This window comes from Lissotriton vulgaris, unplaced genomic scaffold (assembly GCF_964263255.1).
Source record: "Lissotriton vulgaris unplaced genomic scaffold, aLisVul1.2 SCAFFOLD_490, whole genome shotgun sequence".
In the NCBI taxonomy this organism is placed as follows: Eukaryota; Metazoa; Chordata; class Amphibia; order Caudata; family Salamandridae; genus Lissotriton; species Lissotriton vulgaris.
The window spans coordinates 425,940-450,725 of record NW_028240828.1 but is presented as its reverse complement, the minus strand read 5'-3'; the positions used below and the strand labels follow the sequence as shown (position 1 = coordinate 450,725).

The 24,786-nt window shown below is 41.2% G+C and overlaps 1 protein-coding gene across 1 annotated transcript in view; it reads left to right on the top strand.

The window, feature by feature from the left end:
- Positions 1-24,786, top strand: part of LOC147672520 (cAMP and cAMP-inhibited cGMP 3',5'-cyclic phosphodiesterase 10A-like) — a 909,783-nt gene that overhangs the window by 790,527 nt on the left and 94,470 nt on the right. Inside the window, exon 19 of the mRNA XM_086947973.1 lies at positions 6,036-6,116. Within this exon, the coding sequence (XP_086804099.1) occupies positions 6,036-6,116 (81 nt within the window). The remainder of the gene's footprint in view (positions 1-6,035; positions 6,117-24,786) is intronic.

Below are 24,786 nucleotides of genomic sequence, written 5' to 3'. Positions count from 1 at the left end.
CCTAGGAGAAGTACTCAAGCAGCAAAAATGTAAAAGTGCCGGTACTACGTACCGGTGAGTACCGGCCCATTTAAAGCACTGCATGCTCCCACCCTCCTCCCCTGGGAAAGCTCAGCCTTATTGTACAAAGATTGTTGCTGTTCCACAACGGCTACGAAAATCTGAGGCTCTCTCATGAAGGTTCTATGTGGTGAGGCTGCTCTGATTGGTTATTGCTAGAATTTGGTCTCTTTTACAAAAAGAGGTGGATAAGCTACAAAATGAGATGAGGCCTAGGCCTTTTTTCACTTTTGTGCTTACTTCTATGGTATTTTCTATTTACCGAGGCTCCCATTCCGACGACGGGGAATGATACAAAGCATTGAATCTATGAAAGTTACAAATACTGGGGAACCAAAGTTACAGGTAAGTAACTTGTTTTCTTATATGTTGGTACCGTTATTCATGCTTTTAGACTTGCTAAGCAGCCAAACTCTCTTGGCTCAGTCACACCCTGCTTGAGCCAGGTGGGCCAGTGTTCTGCTGTTGTCTTGATCGCGCTGCTAGGAACCCACTTTAACAGTTCCAACGGTGCTGTTGGTAACATTTGGATTGTGCTGCATGTAGGCAGTTTTTACAACTTTTAGGCAGATTTCTGTGAACGTGAAGCGCTCTTCGCTGATTTGATAACTTTAGGCTTCTATTGCAATATGCCACCCATGATTCCTTAAGTTTATCTTGATTCTATGGGATTTCAGGTATTTATCCCCGGCATTCCAGGCGATTATAGTGGCGGTGTCCTGGAGTATCAGTAGTGGATTCTGTTTGTGGATTCATGCATGGCTTTAGGTGGGATGAAGAAACAGTGCTTTCTCCCACCATGAAGATCGCTTGTGGCTTGTTTCTTCTGCTACATTGACCCGAGCTTTGATGATTACATCGGTGCAAGGACAGTAAGTGTTTTGTTTGTTTATATTTCGGTACCGTTTTCTGTGCTTTTAGGCTTGCTGTAGCAGCCAAACTCTATTGGCTCAGTCACACTCTGCTTGAGCCAGGTGGGCCAGTGTTCTGCTGTTGTCTTGATCGCGCTGCTAGGAACCCACTTTAACGGTTCCAACGGCGCTGTTGGTAATATTTGGATTGTTCTGCCTGTAGGCAGTTTTTACAACTTTTAGGCAGATTTCTGTGAACGTGAAGCGCTCTTCGCTGATTTGGTAACTGTAGACGCCTATTTCAATATGGCACCTGTGTTTCCTTGTCTTGATTCTGTGGGATTTCAGGTATTTATTACCAGTATTCCAGCTGATTGTAGTGGCGGTTTCCTGGAGTATCAGTGGTGAATTCTGTTTGTGGATTCGTGCATGGCTTTAGGTGGGATGAAAAAAAGAGGCGGGCTCTCGAAGTAACGTGGCCGATGTAAGTAGGGCGTGGCCTAACATAAATTAGCCAAAAATGTGTGCTTAGCATTGTGCCCCGCCTCGCTGGTAATTTGCTTCTCCTGTCATTGCATCTAAATATATAATACAACAAGTGACATTACACCTACAGCAAGCCAAGACTATTGCCTTTGTCAATGATTGTTAGTTGCATGAGAGAAATAAGCAACAACTATGGTTTCGTTGTATATAATATTGAAAATGCTTCCGTTCTCAAATGATGAGACTGTGAAAGAACTATAACCAGTCTCTTTGGAGTTAAATTAAAGATAGTGAAGGGTGGAACTGCTGCAGAGTTAAGATTTTATTTTGATCTCGCCTGAGCCAACGCATGCGTTGCTCTGCGAGACATTAGTAAGCTGCTTTTTTAAAGTGCTACCAAAGGCTTTTGGCGGCCACCAGCTTGCGGTTACGTGCACAAGCGTGCGCGCCTCACTCCGCCTCTCCAGTGCTCGCTATGCGCGCGCGTACCACTAACGTCCTTTGCTTAGGTTTCACCTTCTCATACTGTGTGCTGCTCTTTATTTATTTATTACTGCTTCACGGGCCCCCCGCACACATTTTTTATCTACACAGGCGCCGCCCTACTTGTTACAGCACGGCGCTCGTGTTTATATTTCTTTTTTTAATGTGTCCACTTTTATTTACACAGGAGCTGGCACCACTTCATGTTCCTGCACTGCGCCGGTGTTAATATTTATCTTTTTACACATCAACTTAACTATAGCAAACCCCCCCTTGTACCTCCTCACCCCTCCGCATCCACTATTTACACAGGCGCTGGCCGTGCTTCATGTTTCTGCACACCACCCATGTTTATATATATTTTTTTACGCATCCACTTCACTCTAACAAAGCCTCCCTCTTCTCCCCTGTCCGCTGACCTTTCCAAAAAAAGTACAAGTTCCCTCAGTTCCCTCAGTACCACTGGCCAATTAGATCAGCGAGTTTGATATTTTGATATTTGTGGGGTATTTCTTGAGCGCGACGTTCGCTCCGGAGGGAGCATCTTGGCGCTGAGGATCCCAAATGAGCCATTCCAGAAAGAGTTAGATGGAAGCTTTGGCGGAAGCGTCAGAGAGATTAAAGATCCATGTCTTTAGATGCTTTCTAAAGGGTTTTTCCTGGGTTTTTTGTCTGAGGGTTTTAGGCAGTGTGTTCCAAGCTTTAGTTGCGAGGAAACTGAGGGTTTTCCCACCCTTCGTTTTCAGATTGTATTTGGGCGGAAGGATGAGGTTATCATGGGTCGAACGAAGGTGACGGCTGGGCACGTAATGGGGAAAGCGTTTGGTGAGGTATTTAGGGCCTGTTTTGTTGTAGGCACGGAAGGCTATGATCAGGATTTTGAAGAGAATCCTCTTGTGAAGGGGGAGCCAGTGAAGTGAACGCAGTGCTGCTGAGATAGAGGAGTTGCTGGAACTGTAAGTGCCACGGCCAATCAGATCGGCCTGAGGCCCCACTCCTCGGGGGGGGGGGGGGAGAGGTATTGCCTGCAGTGTGTGCCATCTCCAGTAATGATATAGTCACAGACATCAAAGGAGAGGCAGGCAAGGTGCTTTAGTTTTTACATGTATTTGTATTTATAAATATCTAGGGATATTCGTTCGTTACTGCCATGTGAACTTTGTTTTAAAACATGACTTCACTGGCTCTACATAAACAATGGAGTTGAAGGAAGGCAGCAATCGCCTGAGAGGCCTTCCTGTGGGGGTTGCCAACATCTTCGTCAGCTGCTGTTACCTATCCCAGGCAGAATAGGAGTGATACTGCTCTGCTTGTCTGCAAATAATAATACTTTCTTTGTATAAAAAAAATGTAGGCAACCTCGAAGTATCCAGTTGCTGAGCTGGATTGAACATAAACTGAAACAAATTGGAGCATTGTGCCCATCCGTCCTTTGATCAGCTCTCATTCCCTTTTTTTCCAAACTCACAGCACATAAGCTACCAAAGTACTTTCGGTTCTGTTACTCTTTTCTGCCCAGAGATATTAAATCATGTCTCGCTGTCTGGCCTGACTTTATGACGAGGCAGAGCTTTACAATGTTGAGCAAAAAAATGCGGGAGGCTAAGGTAGGCTATGTAAGCTCTAAAATAATTGCCAAGATTAGTGCAAAAAATAGTAACGGGGCATTTTTCAAATCAGATTCACGCATTGTAAATTTAGTGTGATCAGTTTTGGAATTCTAGTGACAGTGTGATTAATTTGCAAATTAGTTTGTGTTTCCTTTTAAAAATGCATGCCTGCCCAGTGAATGTTTTGTGTTTTGGTCACATTGATCTAATACGGTGATTTTTTTTTTTTGCCAAATGCTAGGTTTAAACTTTGTCAGTGATTCAAATTGGTTTCCTTTTAAAATGTGAAGGTGTTATACGTTCAGTTTATGCCAAAAATCTTGCTTTGTGTGTACTTAGCTAGTTGGAGATGTATACACTTGCTAAAAGGGCTGATTTGAGATCTTCGTGTGTTAACAAATATTTACAAAGCTTCATCAAAAATGATTTATGAGTGAATTGAATAATTGAGGTGTAAAAAAAAACTGCTCAATCAGCTGTTCTCGACATAAATGACCACTTGTGTAGGTCGCTCTATATAACAGCATAGATCTGAATCTTAGGTGTACTTCGCAAAGGGCATCACAGATTTTAACATTATAATTAAGTGGCTGTGGTGTAACTTGCGGTTGTGATGTCTTAAACTATTTTCCAGGAGTTTGTTAGGGTTGAATATTTCAGAAAATACTTTTTAGATGGTATTTTTGCTTAACAGTTCACTTTGCACTGTTATTGCAATTTTCAGTGCAATACTTAAAATTTTGACATTGCCCTCTGACTTAAGGTGGTTGTGTTGCTCTATGGTGCACCAAGAAAAACACATTTCAAAGGCTTGGAAGTAAAAGCGACTTCTAATTAGTGAGCGTCTTGTAGATTTCTTATTGCCATCTTAAAGATTTGTTGTAGCCATTCTGATGCAAAAGACTGCGGAATCAGACATGAGAATGATTAGGGCTATGGGATGCTTTGTGGTCAGTGTTCAGTGAATTATGATTTATTTATGAAGATCTACGTTTTTGTGTTTCCTTGTGTGTATCCTATTTCTGTTCCCAATGCAAATGTATACATTTTCATTGCTGTAACTGCTCTTATTGGTAAGCGCTTAATACAGGTCCAAAGGAGCCTGCATGGATTGGACAGAGGGTAGACACCTTGAAATTATTTTAGGCATGTGTGATGACAACTTTGCAAACTAGGTTCTCCTTATTCCCATTTACTGTGATTTACATTATGTTTGCGTTTGTCTTCCTCATTTGTTGGTGGTTCAGCAACTTTAAGGAAGGTGAGAAGTTGAGAATGATATCTCCCGGGAGCATTTGCAGATGTACAAGGTCTGGTGAACCTGAATGAAATTGGCCCTTTTAAATACTGAGTGGGTATATTGTTCCTAGGTGGAATATAAAAAGCATTGGCATAGCCAATAGGTATCGCCTTTAGGACTTTATACGTGTTTAGCCATGCAACAGTTGATGTTGTTGCACCAAGGATATTGTGCTGTATAACTAAATACTTAAAAGGTCCCAAAAGCAAGGCCTATTGACTATGCCGATGCTTGTTTTTCATTCTGAGGGTGCTGGCAAAAATACAAAGCCCGATAGAGATCCGTCTCGGCACCTTCTTTTTAGAACACCGGCAGGACCCGGCCCACTTAAAGCCCTAGATTCATGACATACTACGTTCTGCCGCCTCAAAAAGAAACAGTGAAACATCCTCTCTTCCCTTCCACTACCATCCTTTGAGCTGTCAATTTGCAATACGTGATCAATCCTATTGTTTTTACTTTGTGTTCTGGTTCTTAAAGGCCTATGTTAACTATTAGTCAAATACACTAGTATAAAAATGAGGATGCAATACTTAAATGAAAAACATAAAAACATTTTTAAATGTTCTACTATTAACTAGAGCTGCAGGATAAACAATCTTGCTTGCTGCATTTCTTCTTTACACAGGAAGACATATGGATACTGTCAATGAGTCCAATGTGCACCTGTGATTATGCATATAACAAGCATTTGTAATGCAGTAGGTCTCGCATTTGTAATACTTTGAGCTATTGGCTTTGTAAATGACAATGCCTTTTATTTATGTGTTGTTTTTCAAAACAGATCAATAAAAGGCATTGTCATTTACAATGCCAATAGCTTAATCTCTCACAAATGCGAGACCTATTGCATTGCAAATGCTTGTTTTTTCAGTGAATAAATACACACATGCCTTCAAGCACCTGACCGAATGGTGCATCCAGCACAAACTGAGTCCTGACACTAGTCTCTTCTTCCTGAATAATGGCACTGACAGTCTGGGCTTAGCTAAGTGCTGGATTTAGTTTCAAGAAATTGAGTCAAATAGACAGCACGTTTTGAAAAATAAAACCGCACAAAGCAAAGCCCACCACGAGAGGGGTGTGTGTGTATAGGTAAGTAAATATATAAGTAAGTACATAAATAAGTAAATAATTAAGTACATAATTAAGTAAATGAGTAAGTAAATAAATCCAGGAATGATTTGGATTTATATTGCAGGACGTCAGTTGGACAGACCTGACTTTTTAATTTGTTTTTTAAAGGGGGATGAAATGAAACGGCTTGGTATTTCACCGATTCCCATGATGGACCGGGACAAAAAGGATGAAATCCCTCAAGGACAGGTAAGGATAATCCTCAGCCAAACCATTAATCTCAGTAGTTGGAAGGGCCATAAAAAGCATTATGCAAGAAGTTATCTATTTCCTATTTGCCACAAACAGTTTTAATGCATAAATGCACATATAAGGGCGACTTCTTATACTATAATTTGTTTTCTTTATATTGATTATCATACTGTTCAAAATGTTGCTCACATTGTTCACCGGTGGAAAAGTGCACTTCTAGATATTTGTTATGATGCACATTCTGTTAAGCTTGATACTTTTTCTTCCTCTCGTTTTTTTATGCCCAAAGTTTGGTACCAAGTCTACTTCTTTTCTTTCGATTTAATGTTTCAAAGAAACACTATATGAATGTTTGACTCTGGTGCCTGGGCCTTCCTACCTCTGCTTCAGTCCAGCTCCAAGTTTTTTGACCATTGAGGTTTTTTTTGTGTTGAAATTTTTTATTAAGTTTTGTAAAAGTAGAAAAGAAGAACAGTAATAAATATCAGCAGATTTTGGATTTAGCCGACTCTGAATTAGCTTTGCATTCATTGATATCACCTCCGCATAGATTACATTTATCCTGTTAAATGATACTTCCTATCTTTGTCGCAATGTTTAAACTTTACAAACCCCTTTTGTTAACCTTTTGAATCATAAATCAACAAATAACCCCTCTGTGTCTGTTGTGAATTTTTCACATTATTTCAAAATAATGTGCAGTGTGTTGACCACCAATGACTATTTTCCATTTTGTGTTTGTTCTATTCATCAGAACAAATACCTCTAACCTCTTTCCATCACATTTAGGATGGATAGGCACAGTTTAGAGCAGGATTCCGGAAATTAATCTAGCTGGATCAGCTCACTAATAAAAATGTATCTGATATTTCAACTGATCATTTCTCATTAATGCGGGTATTCCAAAATGATCAAACCATTTTTTGTGATACTCTTGAATCTTTTTACCAGTACATCGTTTTGCAGATTCTATACAAAAAGTTAGATTTGCATGCCAGGTCAACAATGATTCTTTACAGGCAAAAAACTGCTCCTACTGCTCGACACTGTTGTCCCCCCAAAAATGTTTTCTCTTATGAACCCATTCCTCATAAATTCATTAAGGCTATGGCAGCATGAGCCACATAAACCAAAGATCTTACCCACAGTCTGCATGAATGATAATATAACAATACAACAGTATATTTTGTAAAGATTATTGTCCCATCTCATGTATGGGTCATGCCTGCCTTTGTTTTCACATTCATTAGAGGTCCTTGTTCGGTTGACCCTACGAGACAGCTCAAGCTATCTGGTCGCTGAAGACCTATTGTTGGATTACCAATAATTTACAGGGGATTACATCCACCCATTCCTTACCTTTTGTTGGCTGTATTATCACTCTCATTCGCTTGCTTCTTCTTCTATGGCTTTCTGTGTCCTAGTTTATCCATGTTGGTTTTGTCCCTCCCCTGAGCATAGTCTCTTTACCCTCTCTCTTATTAATGGACTTCTATCCTTCAACCTTTCCTGGACTACTCTTCCTTTTTGCTGAAGTACTTCAGAACAGTGGATTTGTTTTCTAGGCAAATAATCACGCACTCCATGTTTGTCTAGCCTCATGTTGTAAACTGTAAGTAGTGTGTCCCCCCCCCTCCAACCTCCCTCTCTCTATTCCCCCCCCCCTCCTGTTACGCTTCTCTCCCCCTTTGAATTTCCTCTGCCTTGCGTGTCTTTCTTGCTTGGTCAAGTGGTTGTTCCCCTGACCACCTTGAACTTTCCTTCGTGTGCTTCTTTTCCCTTTACCCACCTGCTCCCCACAGCTTCCCCCTCCTGCTCCTCCATTGCTCCATGCCCAAAATGTTTTGCTTTTTTAAAAATATGTACATATTTTATGGGAGGGATAGACATTTGCCAAATTGCTGCTGGCCCCTCCACCTTGATAAAGAAAAGGCTCTTTCATACCACTTCTTTTCCATTTTGTAGGTGTTCATGTGTAATCACACAACATGCACCAACAAAATGGCAAAGCAGCATCCTCGCATCTGTTTTTTTTTCCTTTCACCATTCTGCATAGCATTTTCCTGATGCAATACAGTATACCCAAAACGCATTGGCAAAGCCAATAAGCCCCAAAGGTGAGACATATGGCTTTGACCATGCTTGTTTCTTCTCTTGCACTTATTCAGACTTGCTCCAATATGATATTTGTTAACTGAATATAGACTTTGATCTTCTATACTAACCTGGGCCACTATGTTTTCCAACCTCTGTGCAGTGTCTTGTGTCAACCTATATCTCGTGCTGTATTCAGATCTGTATGCCCGCTAATTTGTGTCACCTTGACTTTACCCTGTGTGAGCGCCAACGGCTCAGAACGGGAGTGGTGTAGTCCCTGTACGGACGTTGGTGCTCCCCGATTGGACCTGTCTCTATCTTTTGTAAGACTCAGTAATGATTTAGGACTGCAACATTCTCAGTAAGAATGACAGACACAGGTCAACGTTTCAAGGCTTTATGTAGAGAACTATTAGGCAAATTACAATGACATATTGATCAGGTTAGCAGCAAGACTACAGATCATAAGTACAGGAAGTTCTATTGTAAATCCAGAATAGATTTGCCTTCGAAGAGTGGTAAAATGGGGGTTTCATTTGTGGAAAACGCTGGTCCTTTTATAGGACTTAAAACAATGATTTCACTCTTTGCTACACAACTAAACGACTCAGGATTTGCACCAATGAGGAACAGTCAAAAAGAAACATTTTGCTACAAAATAAATTTGAAGATTATCTCATAATACTATTACTTGGGTTTCAGAATTTCCCAGATTCGATACAAGTGGCATGAATTTCAACATTTAATACAGAGCGGTCGGGGACAGCTAATTTGTCCTTGGTTAGGTACATCTTAATCCCAAAGACTTGGAAAGCTCACAAATCTCAGTTATAGCAAAGGCAACAATAACGATCATGTGGTGTAGTGCAGCGTCATTTCAGAAGACAGTACACCTTCGTTTATATTAGCGGACGCTGGATTTCAAATACATTGAAAGCTTAGAAAAGGAAAAAGAGCATTCACAAGTGCCCCCCCACCCAATGATTTCTAAATCATCATCATCTACATCTTTATTACAACACAGCTTTCATCAGCTTGGGATCATTTCTTTTGATTATCTGAATTACTTCCTAGTATTGCAGAGTTCACTTTGCATCTCTTCAACCTTACCATGAATTATTTTCCTCTTTCTTCCTTTCATTGCGGACATCTTATACCCACATTTAAACCCATTGCCTGATAAAATTATCTCGCAACATTTTAGGAGAATAAGCACACATGCAACATCTATTAATATAATTAAGAGAGGAGTAAAAAGCAGTTTCAGTATTCCTCCACCTAACCCCTCTACTTCTATCTTAGTAAATCCCCTTCCAATAGATCCAAATACCGAATCTAATCTTCCCAGGCACCTGTCTCCGCCAGTTCAGTTAATTAATGTGTGATGTTTGTAATGTGCGTGACAACTATTAAGCTGGTTATCTATTTTTAGGATGTATGCACAACATTCCCTTTTGTGGATTACCTTGCAAACTCCACCTTCCTTTACCAGCTTCAAATCTACCACAGGGGGATTCTTTGATTATAGCTCTAATGCCAAGCAATTCCTTATTAATAACTGTTAAAGCACCCCCATTATTAGTTAGTAGATAGTTTTCTGATCTTAACGCCATTTGATGCTACTCCTACTGAGGGTATGAATGCTCCAAAGATATCGCTAAGGATCTGCTTTAAGTCTTGCCTACTTAGCTTTATATAACAGTCAACAGGTGAATCTAACTCATTAGTGTGATAAATTCTGAAAAATCTAAAGCTGCAATTACTCACTCTATTATGCGGTAACTGGGAATAAGCTGATTTACCACATACATAAGAGATACCCTTGATACTTACCTCTAGTTCAGCAAAGGTTCTACCCTTCACTAGAAAACTATGCTTACACTGACCCACTATTGCAACGGTCTCTTTCTCCTCCTGCTCCTTATCATTCACAAAATTTCCTTCTTGGCAACATCCATGCATTTCATCCCCCTTTCCATTCCAATAACATGCTCTTTGTTAACTTTCTTGCTCCCTTTCTCTTTGTCTAGTAAAATTCTTTTATTTAGTTAATCTACAAAGACCTGCTCATCTTTGTTAATTTTGCAGGTTATATCATGAATGCTTTGGTTAGTAGTGGTCGAGTTAGTCACAGAGGTAAATAATTTCATCATATACAAATTCTGAGTCCTTGGTTTAAAAGCCTTAAAAAGAACGAGAAGCATGTTTAGTAGACCACAAGTACATATTTGCATCAGTTATTATCAGTACATTTTCTAAGGGTTTGTCATAATCCATATAGAACAACTTATTGGAGTTTTGATGATAGAATAAATTAAGGAAAAACAGCACAGGAGGTCTGGCGTTCTCCAGGCCAAATTGATATTTTGAAATCTAAAATGTGCTATGCTATGTCTTTTTCGTTATATACATCGTGTCTGGCTATGCCCATATTGTACCTATAAAAACGAAGAAAACAAATTGTTGTTGTCAGCACATGATATTGAATATGACAAAGGCAGGGAGATATAGGCAGCTCCCTTAGCTGCAGAGACAAAAAGATAAGAGAAAAGAAACAATTGTCTACCTACATAGTTTTCACATTGAGCTAAAATCTGAAAGTAAACGTTATAGCTATAAACACTTTCAGCATGAGGAACATGTGAGTTCTTTCCTCTATTGCACTGTTTGACCAACAACAAGATTAATGGTTGTGTTTACACAAATATGGGAAGCATTTCTACTCATGAGATGAACATCTAACATCCACCCAACTAGAGACTGAAATGGTAATTGCCAAAGCGACATGTAGAATTTTAGGTCCCGATGAGTACAACCCCTTGTAACAATATGGAACTCCTCTCTCCTATCAGGTCAGTTCCCGGAGATATGGAAACAGGCCATTCTTATCCCCCTCCTGAAAAAAACAGAAGCTGACCCTGCTGTACTCAGTAACTATCGCCCGATATCACTGCTTCCAAAACCAGCCAAAATCCTTGAAAAAATAGTCCAAGAACAACTCTCTGACTATTTAGAAAGCAATGATCTCCTACATGACTCACAATCCGGATTTAGGACTGGGTATAGTACTGAGACAGCACTTTTAGAGGTTTCAGAGACCGTGCGAGAGAGTGTGGACAGGGGTGAGGTAGCCATGCTTGTGCTCCTCGACCTGTCTGCAACTTTCGACACGGTCTCCCATGCCATCCTCCTAAACAGACTCCTTGAGATGGGGATCTGTGACACCCCTTTAGCCTGGATCACCTCTTTTTTAACGGACCGTACACAACAAGTATGGTGCCGACCTTTCTGGTCTAAAGACAAGAAACCGCTTGGCTGCGGGGTGCCCCAAGAATCTGCTCTCAGTCCCCTTTTTTTCAACGTATATGTCGCACCCCTGGCAAAGGTGATTGAGACATCTGGGATTAGAGTGATCTCATACGCTGATGATACTCAGCTTATTCTTTCCATCAGAGATCACTCACCCCTTGGTTTTAAAAATGTTAGAACCTGTCTTTCCAATATTGTAGCTTGGATGACTTTGAACACGCTAAAACTAAATACAGACAAAACGGAGGTACTGTTTTTTAACCAAGCAACCCCCATGCCACCCACCACCTGGTGGCCTGCGGAACTTAACCCGCCGCCCACCCCGGTAAAAGCGGCACGCAATCTTGGAGTCCAATTCGACAACAAATTATCTTTTAAAACCCAGATCCAGAAAGTCACTTCGACATGTTTTGGTAAACTCGCATGCTAAAAAAAATCTCCCCCTTTCTCCCCATTGAGTCACTGAAGACAGTGACTCACGCCTTGATCACTTCGCACCTGGACTATGCGAACAGTCTGTATTTAGGACTGCCTGCCTACCTACTACACAGGCTGCAGATCGTGCAGAACGCCGCAGCCAGGCTGATCTGTAAAGTCCCCTATCGCCATTCCATCTCACCCCACTTGAGGAAGTTGCATTGGCTCCCTATCACTGCTAGAGTCATATTCAAGGCCCTCGTACTAGTTTTCAGGGCTTTGAATGGAAAAGGCCCCAGATACCTTAGACATAGACTAAAATTAGTCCAATCGTCTCTCAACCTTAGATCTAGCCACCTCCGGCTCTTACTCCCCACCCAGATTCCGCCTTGCGAGGAAGGGTGGTAGAGCTTTTGCAGTGGTGGTATCTAAACTGTGGAACTCTCTACCCATCAGCCTCCGTCTCATGGACATTGAATCTCAATTCAGGGGCAAATTAAAGACTTTTCTATTCTCTGGCTGCTAATTTCTCCCCATCTGCTCGCATTCCTCAGCGCCGGGACACCCCCGTTGGGGGTAGCCGTGCGCTCAACAAATGTCAATAATAATTAATAAGTGTTATTTCAGACCACGCCACTACTTCCCCTACCTCTACCTTACTGTCATTGCCCTATCTCGAAAGCTACTGGGATTTTTATTCTGCGTCAGCCTGAGGCCTGAAGCTCTGAAAGTCCTCTAACTGTTACCCTAACTGTCTATTCAGCCTTTTTTACATTTGTCAGTGTTCTTGTGTGAATCAAGCTCCTTTTGTTGTCAGGTTAGGGCTCAAGGAGGTTTGTCATTGTCGATCAGACAGTCATCAAATTCAATGTCAATTCTTGCAAGATATGGCCAATCACGACCGGTGTACTTGCAGTTCATCTTCCTCTCCTTTAGGTTTCTGGTCATTTCGTCACTCTCACTTTCGGTTACTCTTTGTTTTTGGCCATCTTTCCTCTGTTGAGGAAATGAGGTATGTTATATGCTGTGATTGTGCAACCTCGTTCTGTAATAAATTTATCAACCCCTTTAGAACCCTTAGTTTTAGTTTGTCAGACCTTTATCTCAACCTTAGGTAGCTGTGGCTCTGAGCAGCAAGGCTTACAAAAAGGAACAAGTGTAAAGCAACACCTCAAAAATAAAGAAAACATTTTCAAGACACAACTGAAATACTACACCAATTTATAAAAATAGATTGTCTTTTCAGACACCACGACGAAAAACCATCCGAGAGTTCCGGAAATATAGAATTTAGAAGGTATTGTAAATCAAGATATTTCACTCAACCGCGAACAAGCAATGGCAAATTCAACAGATTTGACACTTCGAAATGTTTTCATAAACAAGTTTGTGCCAGATGTGATGCGGTCACTGGACGTCCACTTCATTGAGGTACCAGGAACCAGCAAGTTCCTCATCAGTCAGTTCCAGGCACTTTCTTCCTCTGCAGGGCTTTCCAATGGAAGTGGTCCTGATGCAAGCGATGAAGGATGCTGATGATGCTCAAAGGATGCTGTGGGTGTGATGCGGTTGGCGGAGGTCTTACTGCGTCGTCTACTCGGTCCACAAAGGGGGATGAAGGGATCCTGGTCCAGAGTCAACGTCCCTCAAAGTGCTCTTGGTGCTGGCAGAAGTCCAGTCGCCTAATATCACGGTCACGGGTAAATCCTTTCTGGTTCGATAACTCATCCTCTGGAGGCCCCAGCTGTTCTTGCCATCACTCCCAGGTTCAGCAAACTAAAGTGCAATGTTGTGCTGCCCAGCAGCGGATTGAAGAGTTTGCTATCAACTTGCCCAAGCATGCTTTTCAGCTGTTGTGTCCCTGTGCTGTGAACAGGAAAGCAGCTCATTGACGCTTGGAGTTTCTTAGATTTGTCCTGGCTCTGGAGATGACCTTTCCTCGAGCAGGACACAGCGGGTACGGTCACTTTCCTTTTCTAACCAACAGGTACAGTAGATACAGTCCACACTGGTGCAGCCTCAATTTGCTGGTTTCACAGTGAAGAAGGGCAGTCGTTCCAGTCCAGTCAAGATCTTAAGATTAGGGTAACAGGTGTACCCTACTTATGCTCAGAAAAGGCTGTTTTGGCAGGATGCAGTTCGTAGCCAATGGGCTACCGGGTTCCCTCCTAACTGATTGCCACTTCCTGCGAAGGGTAGCATCTGAGCACCCCAGGATGCACCATTTTGTTCACTTCTTATATGGCAGGACCCATCTCCCAGCCTGGGGAGCTCCCTAGTCAACCCAAAAGTGTGGCTACCAAGGGGTCTACACGCCTCTAGAAAACCTGTCTGGCAGCTAGTTTCCCATCTCCAGTCCCAAGTGCCAGCCTGTGTGCCTGAACACTGGAGAAGCCCCTCAATCAAGGGTTACCCATGAGCCCTCCAAAGGTAGTTTCTGCTTTAAAGCTCCACTATTTGGGTCAACACCAATTACCTCATTTTTTGAAGTGACTGCGTTTGTCTGATAATTATTACTATTAATATTTTTAACTCACCTCAAAGTTTTCCTGGCTCTTGCTTCTCCTAGAAGACTACTATTCATTCAGTGGACCTTTAATCATCCATTACATGGAAATAACCAGCCTTTAAGTGTTTTCCTAAATTATAGGAGATCCTTAACTGAGAAGGTTCGTCCTCCCTGTCTTATTTTCCAAAATTTCAGTTGAGCGTAGGTTTCTTGACGGTACATAACTTATGAATTTCCGTAGCAGCAGTTTAGGGCCCTTCCCTGAACTGCTTTGAAGACTATGAACAGTGATACGGTGATTTAAATGCTATCCTTTCCTTTATTGGGAGCCAATAGAGCTCTTTCACAGCTGTCGAAGAGGTTATTATTCTTGGTCTGTTCAGTGCTAGTTTTGCGGCTGCTGCTTGTACTCTGCACAGTCTTTTTATTACGTAATCTGGTACTCCTAGCAACAGAGAATTGCAGTTATGAAGCATACTTAAGATGGTACTTTGCACTATCAGTGTTCTAGTCTGTGTAGGCAAAATAGGTAAGGGTTTCCTCAGGTTGCGGAGTAGTGCAAAGCAAGTAGCTGTCTTCTTGTTAACATGGCTCTCTGTGGATAGCTTACTATCAAAAGTTACCCCAAAATTGCAGACCATCTGTGAGGCTTCCAGGTCCCCATCATTTCTCAGTGGCCAACAATTAGTCTGCAGTTACATTGAGGCTTTATTGGCTGAGCAGCAGAGAATTTGTTTTATATCCATTAAATTGTAAGGAGCTGTTCCTTGGCTACTTCACAATGTCCCTCAAACAGTCGTGAAAGGAGTCCAATAATACTGGTTTATTTTTTCATATGAATAATATAAATGTGTATTATCTGCATGGTTGGCAGGACTAATATCAAGAGATCTAATAGGTAATTAGTGGACTCGTATACATATTGAAAAGGATCAGACTTAGCACCGAACACTGGGGGGGAACGTACTCAACTGTTTAACGATATGGGGGTAGAGAGATGGCAAGTCTTCTTTCAGGTATTATCCTATCCATTTCAGTACTGTTCCATCTATTCCAGTCTGTGTTAGTCTTGACAATAATACCATTGTGATTAACTGTGTCAAATTCAGCTGGTAGGTCAAGTAATATCTTAATGGCTTTTTGGCCTCTGTCTACTGGCATCTGGAGTTAATCTATAGCGAGTACCACGGCTGATTCAGTGCCATGAGCTGAAATAAAGCCAAATTGCTTCTCTTCCAGAAGATTTTGGTCTTCCACATACATTGACAATCTTTCTTACACATTGTGCCAGAATTTTCACAGGGAACAGTAGCTGAGATATTTGTCAATATATACTGAGGACCAAAGAGTCATCTGGGTTTTTTTAGTCAGGGAGTTGCAATTACTTTTTTCCAAGCCAGAGAACTTGACCAGATTCCAATGATTGGTTACAGATCTGTAGTAATGATGGATTCAAGATTAACAGACCTCCTGAAACATGGGATAAATTCCTGCAAGAGTCTCTTTTTATTTGATTTATTTTTATTGAGCAGAATTATAACAAAAACCCAACATCCTCAAAAATCACAATGAATCTATTTATAACTCGTAAAATCGAATACTCTTTCTTATCTTACACCAGAAAATCAACCATTTTTAAATTTCACCCTTTGAAGGCATAGTAATACCGCATAACCAACTGCTGATAATAAAGTGCAGTCCTATCAATCTTATACGAAGTCTATAAAAATTGTAAATTCCGATAGAGACTAATTCATTGTAATATTGGTTCATTTTGATTACTCCCCACAAAGAGAACACTTACAATGATTCTAAATTATAAGGCACTCTAGCCCTAGAGTGCATATAAAAGCCCCAAGCCCCCAACCACACAACTATCAGCACTACACATACTGCCTTATACATGATCAGATTATTAATTTTCATCTTAATACATAGTAATCTAAATCATAACATTTAAAACTCCTATTTCGTAATAATCAATTTATTATTGCCTCTTGTCCCGGGGCACTGGACCTTATGTAGGAGAAGTTTAACATCTCTCGTCAAACTAAAGTGCTGTGCATTTAACTCCCATAAAGTGCTTTTCTCATCTATCCCCCACTAGAAGTTATCCACATCTTACTTGTGTGCCTTGAGACCCAAATTTCCATTTAGCTCTCCTTCCTCATTACCCTTACATGTGAGTAGCCATGAAATATTATCGAGTAAACTGCAGTGCTTTCAAAGATTCAGTGTTTTAGTGTCTAGATACCTCCGGGTCATGTTGCGCATTAGAAATTTTATCATTTCATTTCATTATTATATTGTCTGAGTTAGATTCACACTAGATCTACTTTATCCATATATTTCCTGACTGCTCAAAATATTTAATAGCACCTACCCGTTTGGCATAAGTTTCCTCAAATGTTTATGTGCGTAGCATTTTTTTATGCCAGTTTACATAATCTGAGACTTTAGTTGTCCTTCAATTCTGAAGGGTCAGGAACCGTGCTATTGAAGAGGATATTCCTATAAATGATTCCTCTCCTCTGGAAATTGAAGTATTTTGGGTCTGCCTTACTACCCCAAAAAGTGTTATCTCCGCCTCTCTGGTTTTAATTTTATCTGCAAACCATAGTTGAAGGCAGAGAACACTATCTTCTATTTCTTTATGTATCTTATGTAAGACTCTTGGTGTATAGTAGGCCATCCAGCAGGATAAAAATTACATTCTTTTAAAATTTGCCACTCTAAATGCTGTATTGCCCTGCAGCGAAATCCTCTGCCACTCAAGCTCTGAGAAAGTGCAATGTGTTTATTGAGAAATGTTATCTAAAAGGCTTGTTCCTGTCGAACATTCCCTTTGGTTCCCCAAAAGTCTGAACCAGTTTCCTAAACCTCTTAGCTTGATTCGGTAGAGGGCTGCCAATACAGGCATTGAAGCAGAACCAGATGGGGAGGAATATTTTTTCAAAAGTTGCATAATCTGGAAAAACCCTAAAAAAAATAAAAGGGCTTACACTTAGTTCCACACCTAGCTTGGATCTCCTGCCATGTTAGATGCTGCCTCCCTACTATAAACTGACGAGTTCCCTGAAACCATTTCTTTCCCAAAATCTTATCTTATTATTCTGCATATACAGGCTCAAATCTTTACATTCTGTGAGTTTCTAACACTCGTATCCAGCTGTCTGAGTCTTCATAGAATAAAATACCCGTAATCTGACCACAAACTCCTGTAGTGTCTTACATCTAGTTTTCTTTGGGAGTTTGGCAGTCTTAATGAGCACCGGAATCTGAGATTCTGCTTCCTACACCATTTTAGTCATGACAAAACTATCTAGTGATGCCTTGCCTTCTAACATACGAGCACTGTATCCAAAAAAGTAGCTTCATAATAAGTTTGAACTTGCTGTCCCCCCTTGACTAATGTTGAGTTGAAATGCTGACAATTTTACCTTTTCAAAAACAGTTGATGGACAGAATGCAGAGCAATGTCATACATTCACCCCAGTACAGAGATCTGGGCCTAAATCCATCGTTTTTTTGCACTCCACACCACCCCAGTTCAGACATGGCCATATGCAAATCGGCATTGACCCTGTGCCTCATGGGAACAGTCCAGCCCGAACTGCCAAGCCATGTCTTTCCTGGACCGGAATCAAGCATGCTAGGACCGGTTTCTGGCTATCAGCCGTCTTCGGCCAGGATAGCTTGACTCCAGTGGTGTGGAGAGCATGGGACTCACGTCTGAGCATACCCATCCCACTCGGGGTGACAGTCAAAAACAACAGTTGATGGACAGAATGCAGAACAATGTCATACATTCACCCCAGTACAGAGATCTGGGCCTAATCCATCGTTTTTTTGCACTCCACACCACCCCAGTTCAGTCATGGCCATATGCAAATCAGCATTGACCCTGTGCCTCATAGGAACAGTCCAGCCCGAACTGCCAAGCCATGTCTTTCCTGGACCGGAATCAAGCATCCTAGGACAGGTTTCTGGCTATCAGCCGTCTTCAGCCAGGATAATTTTACCTTTGACACCTTTTACCTCCAAATAAATTGACGAAACATTGCTTCCAGCTCCTTAAAATGACATAGTAAGTCTTATTGGAACATTTGAAAAATTCAAAAGAAGAGGAGAGTCAAGGCTAGAGATCCTGCACCAGTCAGCAATATCTTATCTAGGCTAAATCTATTATTGCATTTTATGGTACACAGGGGCATGGAACATGCTCTCCATATGGAAAAAAAATAAAGTGACGAGTGCCACTAGAACAAATTAAACAAGGTGTGGCCCAGCACTCAACTAGTATATCATGTGAATGGAGTTTGTTTAAAGTCCACAAATTTTAAAAACCCAACATCAAGAAAACAATGTATTAAGATCTTCCCAAAAAGTAAGAGAAACACTGATGAATGTTGGTTGTAGTTATGAAAATCTTTATTCTTTTCTCAATTTCTTAAATTCATAATTGCCGAAAGATGCTAACTCTTCAAAAAAAACTTTATAAAACTCACTGGGCATTGAAACTAGGACACTCTTTATTTCTGTAAAGTCAATTTCAGCACTTATTTCCTCTGTCTGCTCAGTTGTCAACTGCGGAGGCTTAATACTTTTAAAATATTACCTTATCGCCTCTTTTGAAGCTGTATATATTGTTGCATGAAGCTTGTGATAGTGGTCAAGAATCAAGACCCATGACTGGTTCTTCCAATTCTGTTATCACTGCAGACTCAAGGGTATATTCCTCTAGCTTGTGTTATGAGAAAAGCAAGTAATACCCATTATTTATGAAATCTAAAATATCCTCATTGTCTGCACAAGTTCAAGAGCAAGCTTCCTGCAGTCATAAGCCACTGAAAGTGCCACAAGGCGTTCAGGCTACTACTTCGTCTCAGATTGAATTGGAAAAAGAAATGGGGCCTCCTCCACACCTAGAACAACAGAAGGGGGTCTTAATGGGCAGTCAGCCTCTATCCTTCATTTTGGGTAAAATCCCAGCAGGAAAACAGCAAAATCAGGCTCGGCGAACATCAGAAGAGCCCTCAGGAAAGCAGACGTCAGAAGAATGGGGCGTCGTCTAAAATGACATCAAAACCATTCTAAATCTTATCTTAAATGAGATAAGTGAGCTTAAACCAATGCAAGCAAGCGAGATAGCAGCATTACATCATCGCTTGTCAAAAATCGAACAGGCAGTTGGTACCTATCCGGCAAGAATGCAAGAGGCCGAGTCTTGGATATCCCAGCTTGAAGACCAGATGAACACGATGCAGCACTAGGCTACTTTGGATAAAGAACAGAAAATCTTACTCGAAAGTAATCTGGAGGAGCTGGAAAATCATACACGACACTCCAACCTGAGTTTGGTCGGGGTTCCAGAAGGTTGTGAAGGATCACAAGTGCTTCAATGGGTTGAGACATTTATCAAGGACAATGTGCTGCCAGAATTCTCAGGAGATCTTACTATCACGAGAACACATAGAGGCCCAGCCATATCCGAACTCAAAGCTGCCGCAAACAGTATTAGTAAACTTCGCAGATTATCGGCTCAAAGAACAGATATTTACCAGGGCCATCCAAAAGAGACAATGTCAACTTGCAAAGTTCCTTTCTGCAGCATTTTCTCCGACATGTCAGCAGCAGTGGCTCGACGTCGGAGGAAATTTGTTACACTTCTGTATTTGTTTAAGACACGGGGCGCAGGCGACTATAGCTCAGCAATCTAAGCTACGAGTCTTGAGGCAAGGGAAACTTAATATTTTTGCAAATATTGATGAGAAATGACTACTGAAAAGTAGATAAGGAAAGTGAATCGGTGATGGCGTTTGTTTTATTGTGAATTATTTTCCTTTTTTGATTTGCTGAGATGAGGAGGGAGGGGACAGGTCACTTTGGGGTGCAATACCATGGCACCCTTTGTAGGGGTAATCCTGCGGAGGGAGGCAGGGGGTATAGTGGGTTATTCCCCAATTGCCTGGAGTTGAAGGGGACACATGGAGTTGGTGAGGGATAGGGAGGATGGAGAGATGAGGGAATGTATGGTAGCAATAATGAAAAAAGAGCAGAATTATAAAGGCAATCATGAGGTGAAAATAACTCGGAGTAATACAACAACAATGTATACATTTTCTTTGGAGAAGCTTCAAGTTAAACAATGGGTCGAATATTGGTTTTTATCCTTGAGGCGAAATGGATCTTAAAGTAAGGATAATCTCGATTAATGTAAATGGAGTGTCCAATAAGCAAAAATGTATTGGATTGATTAGATGGCTAACTTCTTTTTCTCCACAGAGTTTGAAACTGTTTTTAGGAAACTGCTAAAAACTCACTTGTTCATTCAGTAGCCTTGCTCTCTGCCGCTCCGATGACTCTCTCCACAGCGCGGGGACACGCCGGGATGGCGTCACCAGTGCGCTTTATAAGCCCCTTTATTATTATTATTATTATTATCTTCAGGAAACACATTTAAAAACACACACCAAAACCTCTACCTCCAAATATTATTCAAAGGCATTCTTTGCCTCTGCTGGGTTAGTAGTAATTCGGGTAGCCATCTACTTTGGACAAATAATCGATTGGGAGATCTCTCAGGTTTCAAGAGATCCCCAGGGGAGGTGAATTTGGGTACCTGCCAGGGTTACTTGGACGCTCTTCAATTTTGTAAATTGTTACGACCAATAGAAGATGATCCTAAAGTCGTCATGAAGATTGAGTTGGTTAGAGGGGTAGTGGGACCTATAATCCTAGGGAGTGGTTTTAACTTTATTCAAGACTTGAAAAGGGATACCTCTAATAGAACTAAAACACAACTGAAGGTTAAGACTAAAAAAATGTATTGGATTGTATGAAAGAGGATTATCATTTAATAGACCCATGGCGTAGGGCTCGTCGAGATATTTCACAATTTACTTGTTACTCTTGCCAATTTCAGTCAGTGTCTCGTATTGATTTCTTTCTTATCCCTCGATATATTAATTGCTTAAGTGCAGAAATTTGGGTCAATTAATTCTCGAATCATTCATTGGTAATAATTGAAATTATAATAGAGGAGAGGAGAGAGAAGTCCAGGTGGCAGATGGATCATCTCCTCCTCTCGAATCTCCAATGGGTGGAGGATATGAAAAAATGGATACAAACATTCTTTCAGGTGAATAAGGGCACAGCAGCTTTATTTTCTGCCTGGGGGACCTTCAAGGCCACATAGTGGGGGCAGATGTTGGCTTTTTCGGCCTCGCAGTCTAAAGATCGAAGGATACGTATAGCTGAAACAGGCAGTTGATATTGCTTTAATGCAAATAAATAGTCGATCGATTCCGAGCTCTGTAGCTGAGGAACAATTAGTTAAAGCTAAGCAGGAGCTAAGAGAATTATTTATTTTCAAAGAGATAACTAGCTCACGGATGTTAAAGCAGTGCGCTTGGTCAAGCAGATTCAAGCACAAGGCCGCAGATATTCCTGCAATAGTATTTAGGTTATTTTCTAATCTCCTGGTGGGAGATACCTCCACCCAATGGCAAAATAAACAGACCATCACAAAGATGTCCCTTAAGTGATTACATCAGGACATCTCCTCAAAATTGATCTGGAGACAGTTGAAGGGACCATCAGATATCCCATGCTGCTTATGATCAGTACAACCCTTTTGTCCACATTTTGCTTCTGACCGATTATACAGTGCTGGCACAAGCTTTCTGCCAATAAACAAAAGTACAGATTGTGCCAAAACTGCCTAAAGGTTCAACCATCCTGTCTCTCTCCTCACAATTGTTGGTCCATGCATGTGTCTTGCCATTGCAAGTACCATAGAATCTGGGAGGGCAGGCTTTCCATCACTGGATACCCAAATGTCACCATGGTCTGTTACACATCCCATCTTTTCCCACCTGGCCATCTAAATTTCCAAGTCAGTGTGGTGTAACTCCCTCAGCTCACTGAATGTCTGTACAGTGTTCAACTACATATTGGACAAAATTTCTCTCTCAGCATTCCACGTCTCATCCATGTGAAATGTGCTGGACTCAAGAGCACGTAATTGGGCAATCTCATCCGCATAGCAGTTGCCTCTGGTGACAGTCTTGCCACTTCTTTGTACATTATATTTTCTCAAACCGATTTCATTTCGTAACTGAAGGACTTCTAATAGGTTGGAGAAACACAATCCATTTCTAAAGGGTGAGTTGGCAGAAGTAATCCTCTCTGTGACCATAAGCACCAAATCAATCTTGGCTGTCAGTCTGAATGGTAATTCACAAACCTTCGATGTGTAACAGGGTCTAGTGAGCGCAATTAATTCTGCTCCTTGGGCGGATGTTACATGGCATAGATGAGATGCTTTCACAACCCCACTCAGGATGAACACACAAATGCAGCTCTCCAAATGCCCCGTCAGTCTCTCAAACAAGAATCCTCAACAAACAGGGTATAGTTGGATGTGGGATGGGGAAATCAAGTATGTCAGATCTTGGCTTTGTCCCTAACTCTGTAGCACACAGTATTGGTCGAAATCTCCCTCTTTGTCTCCCTCTTGGTTTGGTAAAAGAGAAGCAGAGTTTAATTGTTGCATCGCCGTACAGAAACGTTCTAGGCAGCCAAAAGGATTCTCTATAGCCGGTTAAGCAGTAGTTTGTCAGATGTTGCCAGTGGGTACGAGTCATGAGACTTTCCATTGAATGTGGTGCGATTACACTGAGTCAAAAATGCATCACTGTTCTTTAATTTTGCTGAATGTTAAGGCTTTCTGCTGCAACTGCCTTAAGACACCAAGTAATTCTGTTGCTATGGAATCAAGAGTCACTGAAAAAATACCAGATGGGCGCTTGTTCTCCCCCCTGGGCCTGGGTCAGCACAGATCAAGCACACTCATCTGGCTCATGGCAAATTCTTTGGTGTTGTCTGGCATTCCAATGATAAGTGTGGCTCAAATCCACCTGAGCGACTTACCTCACTCATCTATCACTAACAATTAAATAATCCAGCCAGGCAGTGGAGAAGAATTAGACACATATTTATTTATCTAATATTCATCTGCAGATGGGCCCTGTCAGTTCTACACCCCAGAGAGTGCATTGAGAGGACTGAGGACTCTCCTCACAGCAATACAATATATCATAGCATGGCAGCGTGAAAACACGCCCAGACTGGAATAGTACTGGGCTCAGCAGAGGGAGAACAATTAGCTCATACATTGGGCATCTGCACCTGCGAAGGCAACACTGTTATCTTCCCCTCAAGGCCACAGAGCCGAAGCCCTGAGGAAAGAAATGCTGAAACAGGGTCTTTCTGCTCATAAGGGAGGGGGGAAAACTGTACCATGAGACATTGAGCTGCAGAGCAAATGTCAGCATTAGAAATCTGCCTGTCATAGGCAAGCTTCTTATTATTATAAGAAAGTATACAAAATTATCAACAATGGGACCCTAACAGATAGAAGGCAATGTACTACAGCAAGTCTTCTAACTTAGAAGGCATAAATAAGACAAAAGCTTAACCATTACAGAAACAGTTCTATCCAAATGAAGCTTGCATATAAAGAAAAATAGCTCAGTGGGTTGCAGCACATGAATAATAGGTTGTAACTGCATATTAATTTATGACACATTAGGCTAACATATGTACAACATAATTTAAAGGAAAATTACAATCTATCAGACCCTCCTTTTAGCCTAATGTGGCTAACATAAGTGCATCCTTTATTGCTCAAAGTAGGGACTGTGCAATTCTAAAGGAGAGAACGAGAACGGCATCACTTATCAATCAAATGTCGGGAAAGGAAATACTAGGATGAGCATGATCATAGAAGTAGCGCAGCATACTATAGGACAGGAAGTGCAGAGGCAACTAGTAAAAGAACAACCCCTGCAATACCTACTAAAACAATTATTATTCTCTGGGTGTGAGGCACCCTCCTTTTTGACTAATCTAAGCATATTCTCCCGGTGTACCATTGCTCTATAACATTATGTCATTATTGGACAACTTAAAAAGACATCACAGTTCAAGTCATGAGCAGGAAGTAATGCAATAATATTGATCAGAGAAAACGCCCTATTGAACCATATACTCAGTGTTCACTTGCATCTAGACTACTCAAAGTATACTAACCCTGACAGCTACTTCCATAGGGCAAGAATAAAAGCAACATTTCTTTTTTTTTTCTTCACCCTTGTGTGTTTGAAGGCAACGACCCACACCCAATAATCTGCAATACTATAAGTAACAGGTGTCTTGTGCAACAATAGAATACTACATCATCCTAATGAACTTCCCAAAAACAAACACATTATTACATTTGTAGACCATGTGAACCAAATATGGGCAGGGGCATCTGGACAAGGAGCCGCA